The sequence below is a fragment of the Lycium barbarum genome, chromosome 2, assembly GCF_019175385.1.
Source record: "Lycium barbarum isolate Lr01 chromosome 2, ASM1917538v2, whole genome shotgun sequence".
NCBI classification, from domain to species: Eukaryota; Viridiplantae; Streptophyta; class Magnoliopsida; order Solanales; family Solanaceae; genus Lycium; species Lycium barbarum.
In genome coordinates, this window is record NC_083338.1 from 20,612,290 (window position 1) to 20,626,427 (window position 14,138).

General features: G+C 33.9%; 1 protein-coding gene and 1 non-coding gene across 2 annotated transcripts; one reads left to right on the top strand and one right to left on the bottom strand.

Annotated features, from left to right (window-relative positions):
• Positions 1-278: 278 nt before the first annotated feature.
• Positions 279-350, top strand: TRNAK-UUU (transfer RNA lysine (anticodon UUU)). Its single transcript has one exon. It is a non-coding gene; the product is annotated as a tRNA-Lys (tRNA).
• Positions 351-1,028: 678 nt separating this feature from the next.
• LOC132626321 (protein CHLORORESPIRATORY REDUCTION 42, chloroplastic) lies at positions 1,029-2,897 on the bottom strand. The gene is made up of 2 exons (XM_060341158.1): positions 2,407-2,897; positions 1,029-1,428 (listed from the first exon to the last, which is right to left on the bottom strand). Exons 1-2 carry the CDS (start codon positions 2,682-2,684, stop codon positions 1,326-1,328), a joined length of 381 nt encoding a protein of 126 aa, XP_060197141.1. The 5' UTR covers positions 2,685-2,897; the 3' UTR covers positions 1,029-1,325.
• Between the last annotated feature and the right edge of the window lie 11,241 nt (positions 2,898-14,138).

Here is a 14,138-nt window from a genome sequence, read left to right on the forward strand (position 1 = left end):
GAGAGTCAACGTTTAGTGCACAAATTATATTAATGAGGAGTTTTTGTATTCAGATAGAAGAGTAAATACTATTGACATGTAAACTACTCAAGGCACAAGGTATATTTATTTGTTTTTCTTTTTAAACAATAACGGGAAACACCTTTTGAGTTCCAATTTACTTGGTACGTTTTTGTTTCCCTCCTTTTTCTCTTATTGAGATAATCATAGGTTCGTTGAAATACTCGATTTAGTTGACAACTATAAATAAAAGGATGTGACGTCCATGCAACATGACAGCCGTCTTAGCTCAGTGGTAGAGCGCGTGGCTTTTAACCACGTGGTCGTGGGTTCGATCCCCACAGACGGCGAACTATTATTTTGTCTCTTTTTTTCTTTTTTTTTTCCTATTTCAAACATTGGTTACATCAGAAAGATAAAATAGGCACATACCAACTAAGAAATGAAGATAAAATAGGTGATTAGATAACTTTTGGAAATGTTTTTTTTTTCCCCTTCAAAAGAATTTACAATGCAATAATGTGTCTGAATAGTCGTATCTCTTTTGATGCTTCGTAAGTGTTTCAATTAATTGTTTTTAGTCAAGCTTCTTTTTTATTTTTTTCAAACAAACCATTTTTTATTTTTTTTGGTAAAAACAACTCAAACATAAATATAAACGCATTGACAAAAAAAAAAAAAAAAAAAAAAAAAAAAAAAAAAGGAGTTACGAAAGTCAAAAATTCAATTCTACGTCTAAATCATAGAGGTAGCATTTCAGGAAGAACTACGATTTTGAGCTCACTTTTGTGCTAAGGCTAGTGTCAAATTATACAACTTTCAATACATTATTGAAATACTGAAATATGTCATAATTAATAAAAGCGAATCTAGATTTACATATCATGGGTTTGAGTTTCGAAATTCATTTGATGGGTTTCAAAATTTATTATTTATACTTATTTACTAAACTTTTGAACACATATATGTGAGGTCTCGGCCAAAATTACTGAATTAAAATGAACTGACTAAAACCCTACCTCTGTCTCTGATAATTAATCCGCTATTTTTCATTTAGAGGAAGCCCTAGTGAAAACAAATTCCAAGAGGGATCCAAATTATGAAATGTTAGTGTAGAACAATTAAATTATACAAAAAAGCTTCATAAAGGATAATATTCACATCTCTAAATGGTTGTGTAAAATAAAGGGAATCGAAATACCACTTTGTAATATATCTGGGATTTCATAAATACGAAGCCAAAAAAAAAAAAAAAAAAAAAAGGGGGTGCATTGCTCAAGATATTCTTGAAAAGCTTCATCAGAATAATATTGTTCGATCATTATTCATTCCTCAAGGTCTAAGGGCTTAAAGTATTTTCTGTCAATAAGATAAGTGCCAATGCTGAGACGAACTGCCCACACGTCCATAGGCTTCCTTGAAACTATCCTGCATTACATTCAACTCCATTTAATTTACATAGAGTTCGGTTTGGGTCTCAGATAACTGATATTACTTTTATCTAATTTCTTTTTATTACACAATTTTGTGAACTCAAATCTTATATTTTTCGGATCCATAAACTTTATGTCCTTAATTTTTGAGACAAAAAGAAAATGTCACATAACTAGTATTAGTTATATGATGTACAAAAATAATTTTTTTCCTGAATGCACGAGTCCAAATATCGATAAGCTCATAAACATTTTATTCCATGTGACCATGTTAACAACTACAAGTCTACAACGACAACAATAATGAGAACTTTTTTTCTTACCCATGTAATGGACCGCAGCCCGCAGGTAAGGATAGACAATTAATGTTTCAAAAACTCATTTCTGAGACAAGAATTTGTCCTCTTAGTTCTTATTGGAAATTGATTAAAGGGAAAAGAAAAGATATACTACTTCATATTATATGGAATATCTTTTATACTATATATTAACAGTTCAATATTCTTTTACGCTATCATGTCCTCTTAAAATAAATAAAAGGTCGCATAATGTAACATTAAAGATAAGGCATGTAACATTATATGCATATTAGCATGCTAAATTGTACTGATTGTGTAAACGCTACAAGAAAGTATAGAAATGGCAATAAAAAATTTAATATTGGGCGTTGGCAAATGAACTTTTTTGCTGCCAAACAATTTGATTTTGTTGCTATAGTATTGATTATTGTTGCAAAAAGTATTTTTGGCAACAAAAAAAAAAGTTGTTGTGCGTCGTTGCAATAACAGCCATTGGGAAAAGTTTATGCAATAAATTTTATTTTTTTGTTGCCAAAAGTACTTTTTGCAACAATAATCAATCTACGACAACAAAAAAAAATATTGCCAAATATCTTTTTTCTTGTAGCGAAAATTCGGTGCATATATATAAGATAAATCTGTGAAAAATGGAAAAAGAAGAATTAAGCGCACACCTGCCAACATCACCGGGTTTGACCAAGCCAGCATTGGATATAAGACAAGGTACAGAGGCTGCAGTTTTGAGCAACTTCGGACACTCAATTACTATAATAGGGGACCCAATTTCAAGCTTTTTTGATGAGCCATTTGTGTCTCCAGATATTGGTTCTTTTTTTAAGTCACACTTAATGGTGACTAAGTTGTAAGACTTGAGGGGTGGTTGTGTTGAACCATATTGGCTAAGTCTTGATGAGCTTGGGCATTTGGGGATGGAGGTGAAAGAGAGTGCCATTGGGAAGAAAAAGAAAAGGGCATATGGTTCTAAGTTCAAGATGATGTTTTTGTGGTTCTTGATTCTTGGTAGAGTACAGGTGTTTTATGCATGGTGGGCTACTTAGAGTGGGGCCCATGCTTGTGAAAAGAAAAATTGGTTAAAGAAAAAAAAATGGCATACCAAAATTGGAGCTCAAAATGACTTTTTAAAAATTTCCCTAATTGTTTTAGTTCAAAAAGAGTTTCACAACCTTATTAGGATGAATGAAATGAACACATTCTATCATTGATCACCAATCTCCCACAACTCAAGTAGAGTAAGCAAAACATCTCAACCATCGACAAATATTTAAAATTTAGAATAATGGTTACTTTCAATGATCTTTCTTCGATATCCAAAATTTACTGATTCGACTAATTTACATTTGCACAGTATAAGACACATCTAAGGAAGAAAAGGCTTTCTACCAAAATTCTCGTGTCAATTTCCATGTTCAACAAGCTTTACTAACTAGAAAACTTCCAAATATGGTGACTTTAACTAATTTTTCGAACCAAATCTAGCGACTTTATTTATTTGTTCAAAATTGTATAGATATGTATGACTGGGTTACACTTATATCTGTAATAACTTTGAAATTCCTATCGAAACAGCATCAAATATTCCCAAGGACAACTTAATGATACATGTCAAGACTCAAACTGGGAAAACTTAATGATACATGTCAAGACTCAAACTGGCATAAGCTACAGATCATAACAGGTGCTGCTTCCTTTAACCTTCATCATGCGTCCAGTGGAATTCTTTTCTTTTGTGCTTCACATTAGCCATCTCACAAATTAATGCATTCAAAATTTGTAGAATTAGAAGTATAAGATGTGGGTTCATCAATTTTTGTGAAACAAAAAGGCTTCAAAAAACTAGTAATGTTAGAGAAAAAAAAAATCCATTTAGTGACATGCTATGTCTCGAGTGGAATTATCTTCCAAACAACTGCAATTACAATTATATTACGCCTCATTTTTATTCGTTTTATTTAAAACATGAAATTCATTTAATTGAAATTCGAACTTGATGACACCAAAGTCCAAACAACATCATTAGTCAAAGAACGTGACCATGAAAACTTCCAATTTGTTATAAAATAAAACTATGAAGTAAATACACAGAAGAAATATGTAGAGAGATATCAAATTATATTATTTCTGCTCTTTCAACATTGCATCTGTGCATCCTATTTATAGGAGCAACAGGACATGGGATATTTTGAGATATTTTGGGATATTTTGGGATATTTGGATATCCACTATTTGGGATATTTATAACACTCCCCCTTGGATGTCCATTAATAGATGATGTACCTCGTTAAAACCTTATTAGGAAAAACCCGGTGGGAAAAAGTCCTAATGAAGGAAAAAGAGTGCACATATCTAATAATACACTTTGAGAGCTGCCTCATTAAAAACCTTACCAAGAAAACCCAATGGGACAAAAACTTGGTTAAGGAAAAAAGAGTACAACGCGTATTTCACTCCCCCTGACGAAGACCAAGATTCAGATGTCGGAGCCTTCGCATTCCAATCTTGAATATCATCTTCTCAAGAGTTGAAGTTGGTAAAGATTTGGTGAACAAATCTGCAGGATTGTCACATGAACGGATTTGTTGCACATCAATATCACCATTCTTCTGGAGATCATGTGTGAAAAATAACTTTGGTGAAATGTGTTTCGTTCTATCCCCTTTTATGAAACCTCCTTTTAATTGAGTTATGCATGCAGCATTATCTTCATATAATACTGTGGGTATTTTTGTATCACACTTCAAGCCACATCTTTTATTTGATGAAATGTGTCATTGATCTCAACCACACACATTCTCTACTTGCTTCATGAATAGCGATTATCTCAGCATGATTTGAAGAAGTAGCAACAATGGACTGCTTTGTCGATCGCCATGATATTGCAATACCTCCGCATGTAAACAAATAGCCTGCTTGAGATCGATCTTTATGTGGATCAGATAAATAACCTGCATCTGTATAACCAACAAGATTCTGTTCCAATGTCTTCGTGTAGGAGAAGAGCTATATCTTGCTAGCGAATTAACAGAGAGCGCTAAGTCAGGTCTTGTAGCGATAGCAAGATACATAAGTGCACCAATTGCACTAAGATATGGTACTTCAGGACCAAGAAGCTCTTCATTTTCTTCTTGAAGTCAGAACGGATCTTTACTCACTTCAAGTGAGCGAACAACCATTGGAGTACTTAAAGGATGCGCATTGTCCATGTAAAATCGTTTTTAAAACTTTCTCAGTATAAGCAGATTGATGGATAAAGATCTCTTTTGGGAAATGTTCAATTTTCAGACCAAGACAGAATTTTGTCTTTCCGAGATCTTTCATCTCAAATTCTTCCTTCAAATATTAAATCGCCTCTTGGAGCTCTTCTGGAGTTCCAATGAGATTTATGTCATCAACATAAACAGCAAGTATAATGAACCCTGATTTTGTTTACTTAATAAAAACACATGGACAAATAGCATCATTTATATATCCTTCATTTATCAAGTACTCACTTAGGCGATTATACCACATGCGCCCTGATTGTTTTAAACCATATAATGATCTTTGTAATCTGATTGAATACATTTCTCGAGACTTTAAACCAAATGCTTCAGGCATTTTATATCCTTAAGGAATTTTCATATAAATTTCATCAAGTAAGCCACATAGGCTGTGACAGCACCATCAGTATAAATAATGTGACATTTTCTGATGTTTGGACTGTTGGTCCAATAAACATTACGTTTACCAAGATGCATCATTTTACTTGGTAATTATTTCTACATCAACAGTACTCAGATCCTCACAATCTTATACAATATTGCGCGCCATATTGTATCAAAGATATCGTCGACAAGATATCATTTTATATCGATTCGCAATTCGACATAACTTACTGAGATCTCATCACTTCATCATTTTCAGGTACCTGAACCTCTCATAAGGTTTATGAAGTGTTATGTCGTAGCTCTTCAAGAGCACATTGCCTCTTTATCATGATCATTTGCTCCTCTCTTTTTCAAATATTATTATATTTGGAACCGATTCGTCTACCGTGCTTCATGCATCTATAGACTTGTCCTTCCGGGACATTAGGAGCATTTTGCAGATGAAATATGAAATAGTTGGGTCAGCAAATGCTTCCAGCATTTGACTTGAATTATCTGAGGATCATACTGATGATAATTCACAACATATTTCTTAGCTGCTTATTCTCTCCCCTTTATTTTAGTGACATATGTCCCCATTTTCTTTGGGAAAATCCACTTGTGTGCATCATGCTATATCCATTAATCATGTACCGCACATCAAATGCTAAAAGATGAAAATATCTAGTTCCTGACCTTGAACCAAATATGAGGGGAGAATTTATCAAAATTTATTGATCTGAAGCATACAAGTGCTGTTGTATGCAATATATCATATTTCAGACCAACATCTGAAACTCTGTTCTCATAAGCAATGGTTTAGCTGTATTATGGAGGCATCCAATGCCAAACCAACTTAGATATAAACCAGCATTATCAAGATGATTGTCTTGATTACATATTCTGAAAATTGTGCTTCCAACTCAATCATTTTGAGCGAGCAACTTCGTAAATGTCAAACTGCCAGTTGACAATAAACATAAGGTGAAGGGGCCCACATTCACCTTATATATTTTTCAGAATTTTGGGGATTCAGTCCCAACATTAGCTGGTTTAATCAACTTATTATGAGAACAAGCAACACAAACAAATTCTTGAAGAATCTTCTAGTTCTTCAATATGTTTTTAATACTCAATTAACACATCAGATTTAAATCAGGACGATCAAAATGATCTTGTCAACTGATAAAATTATTTGTACCCGTAAACTTCAAGTTTACTATCATGAGTGTTATTTCTTTTAATAAACTTCTAGTTTACTATTGCATGAAATTATATATCAATGAACTTCTGGTTTATCGTGGTATGTGATCTTATCATGCTTGGGTAACATTTCACTTATGTATTTCTTACCCAAAGTAACTTGAAGATATTTAATATTCCGATCATTTGTAGTCTCAATATGATAACCATTTTTATTGTTAGTAAACTTCAGGTCTACTACAGTGTTCCGATCGTACCAATTACGATCTACGATGAATGGTATTATCATATATAACATCTTCAAGAGACTTCAATTTATTTATCATGATCAGATATTATTTGGACACTGCTAGTGTCATGATACTTGCAAATAAATAATTAGCTCTTCCGGAGCCTTTGATCATTAATTTCTATTACCAAATATTTCTCAAATACTTTTGGTACCATTTCGACACTACTGGTGTCACGAAATAAATATTGAATTCTAAACTTCAATAATTTAAACATCTCCTTCAAGGAGATTCATCATTAACATCTGAACATTTTGTATTAAAGAGGCAACCACATAGTTATTAATTCCTTCAGGGAAAATACATTAATTGTTATTTCCTTCGAGGAAATCAATAACAACTAACCATAATGTATTGATGTGGTTATAGCAGAACCATTCTTCTCTGCTCCCTTTTCCTTAGAATGATACTTTGATAAAATTATTTAAGATGTTTCTGCGTACGACAGGTACGTGTTGCTATGTCTTAATTTCATACCACCAAAATAACATGTATATTCCTTGTATTTTATCTCTCCAGGAGACAGGTTGTGGTATTTCTTCATTCACTTCGGGGAATGAAACCTGATTATTTAAATGTGCTTGAAATACGACGCTCATCAATAGCTCGTTATTTTGCTCAAACACAAGAAGACATTGCTTCATAGTATTTCTCAGATATTTTGGTAATTCTTTCTGCTTCAGGAGTAAAGTTTCAGAGTTTTACTGCTTCGGGAGTAAAGCATATAATATTCAGAATATTTCTTCTCAATTATTCTACCTCTTCTAGAGATGGATCATGATATTTTCACAATCAAATGCACGTTTATATTTATAGACTTTACTACATATTGTCACATTCACTTCAGAGAATGGATCTGTACTTGCAACATTTATCAAAAGTTTTCATTCTTCAGGAATAAAACATAATTATCTGAACGTGCCTTAAGCATATCAAATCGTGATAGCTTATAGCCTCTTTTAAGATATTGCTACTTCAGGAGCAAATCGAGGCATACATATAATGTGGAGAATTTTTCTCTAACACATCTTCAATCATAAACACAATAAGCCCGTAAAAATATTACCATTTCTGGTGTTCACGGATATAAAATCATTTAATCATTTCATATTTGCGAACAAACCTTCCAGTAGAATATTGGCATAAGGCCTTCAGCAACTTTGGTTTCAAGATATTTTGTCAAAAAGAGGCCGAAGTGCTATATTCCATAGTAATATTTAAAAAAAGAAAGGTCATGTTTCTTAGTTCTTACTACGCTGATGGTGAGCTTCTCCCAAAAATCAGTTTAAAATTTTCGTAGTTGTTAAAGTCAACAACAATCAACCATCAAAACAAAGATAGAAAAATACTTGGAACATGTTACCTGAACTGTTTAGACTAAATAAGTACTGCAAGTCCTTTACTTTATCTCCAGTGAGGCAACGACTTGTACTCAGTGTAATTCCAAGAATTGCACCTTCGAGACTTTCAAAGTATTTGCTCAAGATGGCTAAGGCTCGTGCTGATAACGTGTTATAAAATAAAACTATGAAGTAAATACACAGAAGAAATATGTAGAGAGAATATGTAGAGAGATATCAGATTATATTATTTCTGCTCTTTCAACATTGCATCTGTGCATCCTATTTATAGGAGCAACAGGACATGAGATATTTTGGAATATTTATAACTTAATGGATATCCACTATTTGAGATATTTATAACACAATTCACATTTTTGCGGCCATCATTTTTACAAAGATATTGCAATAATAGCAAAAACAGAAAACAGGAAAAAATAAAACTTTATGCTACTCACCATTTCCTTCGTAATACGTACAAACCATATCATTGAAATACACTTTTCTCTAACCAAAAAAGGAAAAAAGAAACAAAAAGGGTCAATGCCCTCTTTTCTATTTATTTATTTTGTTGCCAAAATTCATATACAATTAATTCGTAAATTCCATTCTCTGTTTTCCCCATTAATTGTTTCTTTGAAAAAGGGACAAAAATATTCTTAAACTATGTGAAATTGAATAAAAAATACCTTTCGTTAATAGTTTGGTCCTAAAATGCCTCTGCTTTTAATATTTTGGACACAAAACGCCCTATTGTTACTTGACTGGGTCAAAAATTCCCTTTCCAACGTTTTTTTTTTTTCTTTTTTTCTTTTTAAACACAAGGACAATTAAGTAGCACTAGGAGCATTTTTGGACCAAAATAACTAACAGAAGATATTTTAGCTCAATTTCACTTAGTCTAAGGGCAATATTTTTTATTCTTTTCTGTTGTTTTTTTAAATATTTTCTTACCCTTTTAATCTTCTTTCTTCTGTGATGGGTTCCTCCAAAATCCACCCCCATAAAACCGGCCCCACATCTCCGTTTCAGATCCGGCCGACACTGATTTTCCTCCTCCACCACCGCTAACATCAACATTTACCGACTCTTCCCCGTCGCCGCCACCGTGTCCACATTTGCACTCATTCTTCGTCTTCTTATTATTGTTACTATTTAAAAGCCTCTTTTGTTTATTTTTCCTCCACATTTTCCGGCACAATCCTGTTGGAACTTTATACACCGCCAGTATGAGAAAATGCATCATCGCACACGGAAAACAACAGCACACTGTCGCGCACTCCGCCGCTGTACGGCCAGCAACTTCGCCTGCGCGTTTATGCGGCGGCGGCGTTGTGGTTGTTGTTGTTGTTTGGAGCAATGGTTGTCGACGGTGCACTGTTGATGAACCTGTTGTTATTGTTGGTGAATTCATGTTGAGAAAAAGAAAAAGGAAAAAAGCGAAAGTTTATTGTTAAAAGGGGAATTCAAAGAAGAGGAATTCCTGGAAAAGGCGTAGATGAATTGTGAAAATGAAAATTTAAAGAAGAAAAATTCCTGGAAAATTCATATTGAGAAAAGGGAAAAAAGGAGACAGAAATAATTGTGAAAAGGGGAATTCAAAGAAGAAGAATTCCTGAAACATTCATATTTGGAAAAGACACAAATAAAATGTGAAAAAGGGGCTTGTTAGGATTCAAAGAAGAACAAGAATTCTGGAAATTCGTATCTGAGAAACAACTAATATATTGTGAGAAAGGGAAATCTAAAGAAGAAGAATACCTGAAAAAGATACAAGTAAATTTTGAAAAGATGAATTCAGAGAAGAAGAATTCCTGGAAAATTCATATTGGAAAAGACACAAATAAATTCTGAAAAAGAGGCTTATTAGGAAAGGCTATTAGGATTGAAAGAAAGAAGAATTCCGGGAAATTCATATTTAGAAACAATTAATAAATTGTGAAAGGGGAATTCAAAGAAGCAGAATCCTAAAAAATTCATATTAGAAAAGACACAAATAAATTGTGAAAAAGGGGCTTATCAGTAAAGGCTAATTGGGACGAAGAAGAATTCCCGGAGAATACATATTAGAAAACAATAATAAATTGTGGAAAGGCAAATTAAAAGAAGAAGAATTCCTGGAAAAAGCACAAATAAACTGTGAAAAACGTGCTTATTAGGAAAATACAATTCGTTTGAATTATGAATTTCTTGAGGAATAAACAAAATTAAGAAATGAAACATGGGAATCTAAAGAGAGAGAGAGACGGGTGGTAATTGAAGGGGAAACTGAAGAAATGGAGTGAGAATAATTTCCGTAAAAAGGAAATTAATTCAAAGAAAACGACATTTAACCCTGAATTATTTTTTAGTGAACAGGGCCAGAGAAGCTTCTAGACGTGCATTAAATATAATATTTATTTGTGGTTGCAATTTTTGAAAAATTAGATTAGAAATTTATTTATAGAGATTAATTTCTATATACTGCGTTTATTATATATTTTATACCGGATTAAATTATAGTTATCCTCCTTAACCTGTAATAGTTGGGAAATAATATTGTTATACCTCGGAATTTCCAGTTGCTAAGTGGTGAATGGACTAACGTAACTTAAGGTGTACATGATGTCCCTACAAGTAAGAAGGGATGTTTAATGATTCTAATTAAGATTCCAAAGACGTTTGAGGCAAGGGAGGAAAGTTCGTCAAATGAAACTTCACTGCAGTTTTGCAAAAGGGGGGTTCGACGGTCCTTCCTTATACCGTCGGACTGGTCGACGTCTCGTCGATTGTGCCGTAGAATTGACTCAGAGCAAAGACCATTTGACGGAGGAGATCGACGCTCCATCGATAAGTTCGACGGACCGCCCTTCTCACCGTAGAATGAAAGAAAACGAAAGGTTGCTCATTGGAAATTTCACAGCTTCGACGGTCAGATCGACGCTCCGGCGATCTGGTCGACACTTCGTCGTTCATACCGTCTAATCCTCGTCAGACAACTTTTGATTTTTTATAAAAAAGAGACCCCAAGTCCTCATTTTTCATTTCACTCATTCTCCAACTCTCTCCAAACCTCTAGAACCTTCTCCGTACCATTTTAACATATGTCCAAGGGAAATCAAGGAGTAAACACCAAGAATTAGTAGAATCTAGTGCAAGAGTACTTCCTAGGGTTTGTGAAAACCAAGAATCTCTTTGGTGTTGAAGTAGGGTTTTCTCCAAATGAAGTATTTACATCCAAAGTCCATTCCTACACCATCAAAGGTAAGTTTTATGTTCAATTCATGTTATTAAGAATATTGAAAGGTTAAAAGACTTAGATTATGGAAGGGAGGAGAATATGGAGTGCAATATGGAGATAGTGATATTCTTGAATGATGACTTAACTTGAATAATAGTTCTTGACATGATATGAGTACAATATTGTGTTGAATAATGCAAATGATGTTAAAGGAGTATTATATGAGAACGAATATGAAGTCGTAGAATAGGTATGGTTATGGATGATTTTGAAGGTGGATTTAAGAAGTAAACAATGTTAACTTGAAGAAGTTATTGATTATGATATTATGGATGTTGTTATTGATGCTTGGGAGTTGTTGTATCATATGGAGAAAGTTGTAGAAACAAGGGAAGTGGTGCCCAATTTTGGTTAGCCCTTAGTCGCCTTAGCTTAGCTTTAAGTATATTCCGGTTATCTAACCTTAGTACGAATTCTCTTGAATGTAGAATCGTGAACTTGGAGGGAAGCGTTTAGTCAGCAAGGTTAAGAGATGTAAAGGTATATAAGGCTAGTCCCCTTCTTTCAAAGGCATGACCCCTATGTTGTGATTTCTTTTTCTATATTTCCATGACCTTCTTACATCCCAAAGAATGAAAGATAAAGATTCTTAAGGAATCTTATGAGATAGAGATGAGATATGCTCCATGATAATGATGTTGATAATGATGCTATAATGAGCCCAATATTCTTATCTTTATGATTTCATTGACGTTATTTCTTGTTGTTATCTCACCTCATGATATTAGTTCCTTCAAGGTGAGACATAGTGATGATGATTATTCCATAATGTAATCGGAGGTTCCCGACCTTACGTTACTCCTATAGAGTTACAGTTTTACTTGAGCTCTCATGCATGCTTTAGATTATGTGTATGTAAGACTACACCGGGTCTAGTTAGCCCGGCAGACACCACTGCAATAGGCATAGTGGGCAGCTATGATGATGATTACACCATGTCTAGATAACATGGGCAGACACCACTAGTGGACGGCATAAGACGTTTACCCTCGGCGCGGGAGGCCCGGACGCGGGCTGATGATGATCACACCGTATCTATAGGGTCGGGCAGATATATATATATATATATGATGTTATTTATTATATAAGTTAGCATGCATGACTCCGCCTTAAAAGGCAACTAGTTACAGGTTATCCCCTTTACCTCACATTGTTGCATCTCTTTATCATGTTATCGTGTATGCCTTACATACTCAGTACATTATTCGTACTGACGTCATTTTTTTATGGACGTTGTGTTCATGCCCACTAGTAAACAGGGAGGCAGCCCAAATCCTTAAAAGTTATACTAGCTTACGCAAGAGCACCCCACTACTCCGGAGGTGCAGCTTATCGATGCATTCTTTTGTGTTCATATTAGGTATGACGGGGTCCTGTCCCGTCCTTATGTCTCAGTACTCCAGTAGAGGCTCGTAGATACGTATGCGTGGGTAGCAGTTGTCTCTTGGATGCATCAGTGTATATCATTCCTGCAGCCGTGAGGGCTTATGTATACATATATACATATAGATACATACATACATACATATACTAGTTATGTGAGGCCCGGGCTTACTCAAGATATAAAAGTAGATATTTTAACTAAAGAAATATAATTTGTGTTAGTACAAGTGTACAACAATAACAACAACAACTATATATCCATTGTAGTCTCACAAGTGGGTAGTTATATGAAAGCAAAATTTTCATTCCACTCCTTTAATATTTTAACTTCCATTTTGATGAAATTATTTACTTCAAATCAAACGTGGAGCCAGAATTTGACATTTATAATTTATGTATCATAATTTTCTGAAGTTATTTAGTTCTAAATAAATAATCTATGAACTTTTAAGACAAATACATAATTTAACTTGTGCAGCGGATGGAGCTGCTCCTCTCTTAATTAGGGATTAGGGGTTCGAACATGGATATGGAAAAAATCTTTGGAGGAAGCGCTCCCCCCGAATAGGCATGATACAGTGCGAATTATCTGGATTAATTGGGCTCAAATGCGGATATCGAGCACCAACCAGAAAACCAAAGAACATGAAAAATGAGGTAAGAGGTTCGACAGCTTTTCAAAAGTAGTCCTTAAAAACAAAAAATAAAAAAATTGACTTAAATAAATAAGATTAGGACCTAAAAGTAATTAATTAAAAAGTTTTAAAAAAATTTGGAAATTATTGTGAGGACTACAAAAGTCCCCAGGTTCTATAGCTTTTGAAAAGTAGACCTTAAAAACAAAAAAACAAAAAAAAATGACTTAAATAAATAAAATTAGGACCTAAAAGTAATTAGTTAAAAAGTTTTTAAAAAGTTGGGAAATTATTGTGAGGACTACAAAAGTCCACACATTTGCGACTTCCATTTTGATGAAATTATTTACTTCAAACCAAATGTGGAGCCAGAATTTGACATTTATAACTTATGTATCCTAATTTTCTGAAGTTATTTAGTTCTAAATAAATAATCTATACATAGTTAATGAACTTTTAAGACAAATACATAATTTAACTTGTGCAGCGGATGGAGCTGCTCCTCTCTTAATTAGGGATTAGGGGTTCGAACATGGATATGAAAAAAAATCTTTGGAGGAAGCGCTCCCCCCGAATAGGTGCGATACGGTGCGAATTATCTGGATTAATTCGGCTCAAATGCGGATATCGA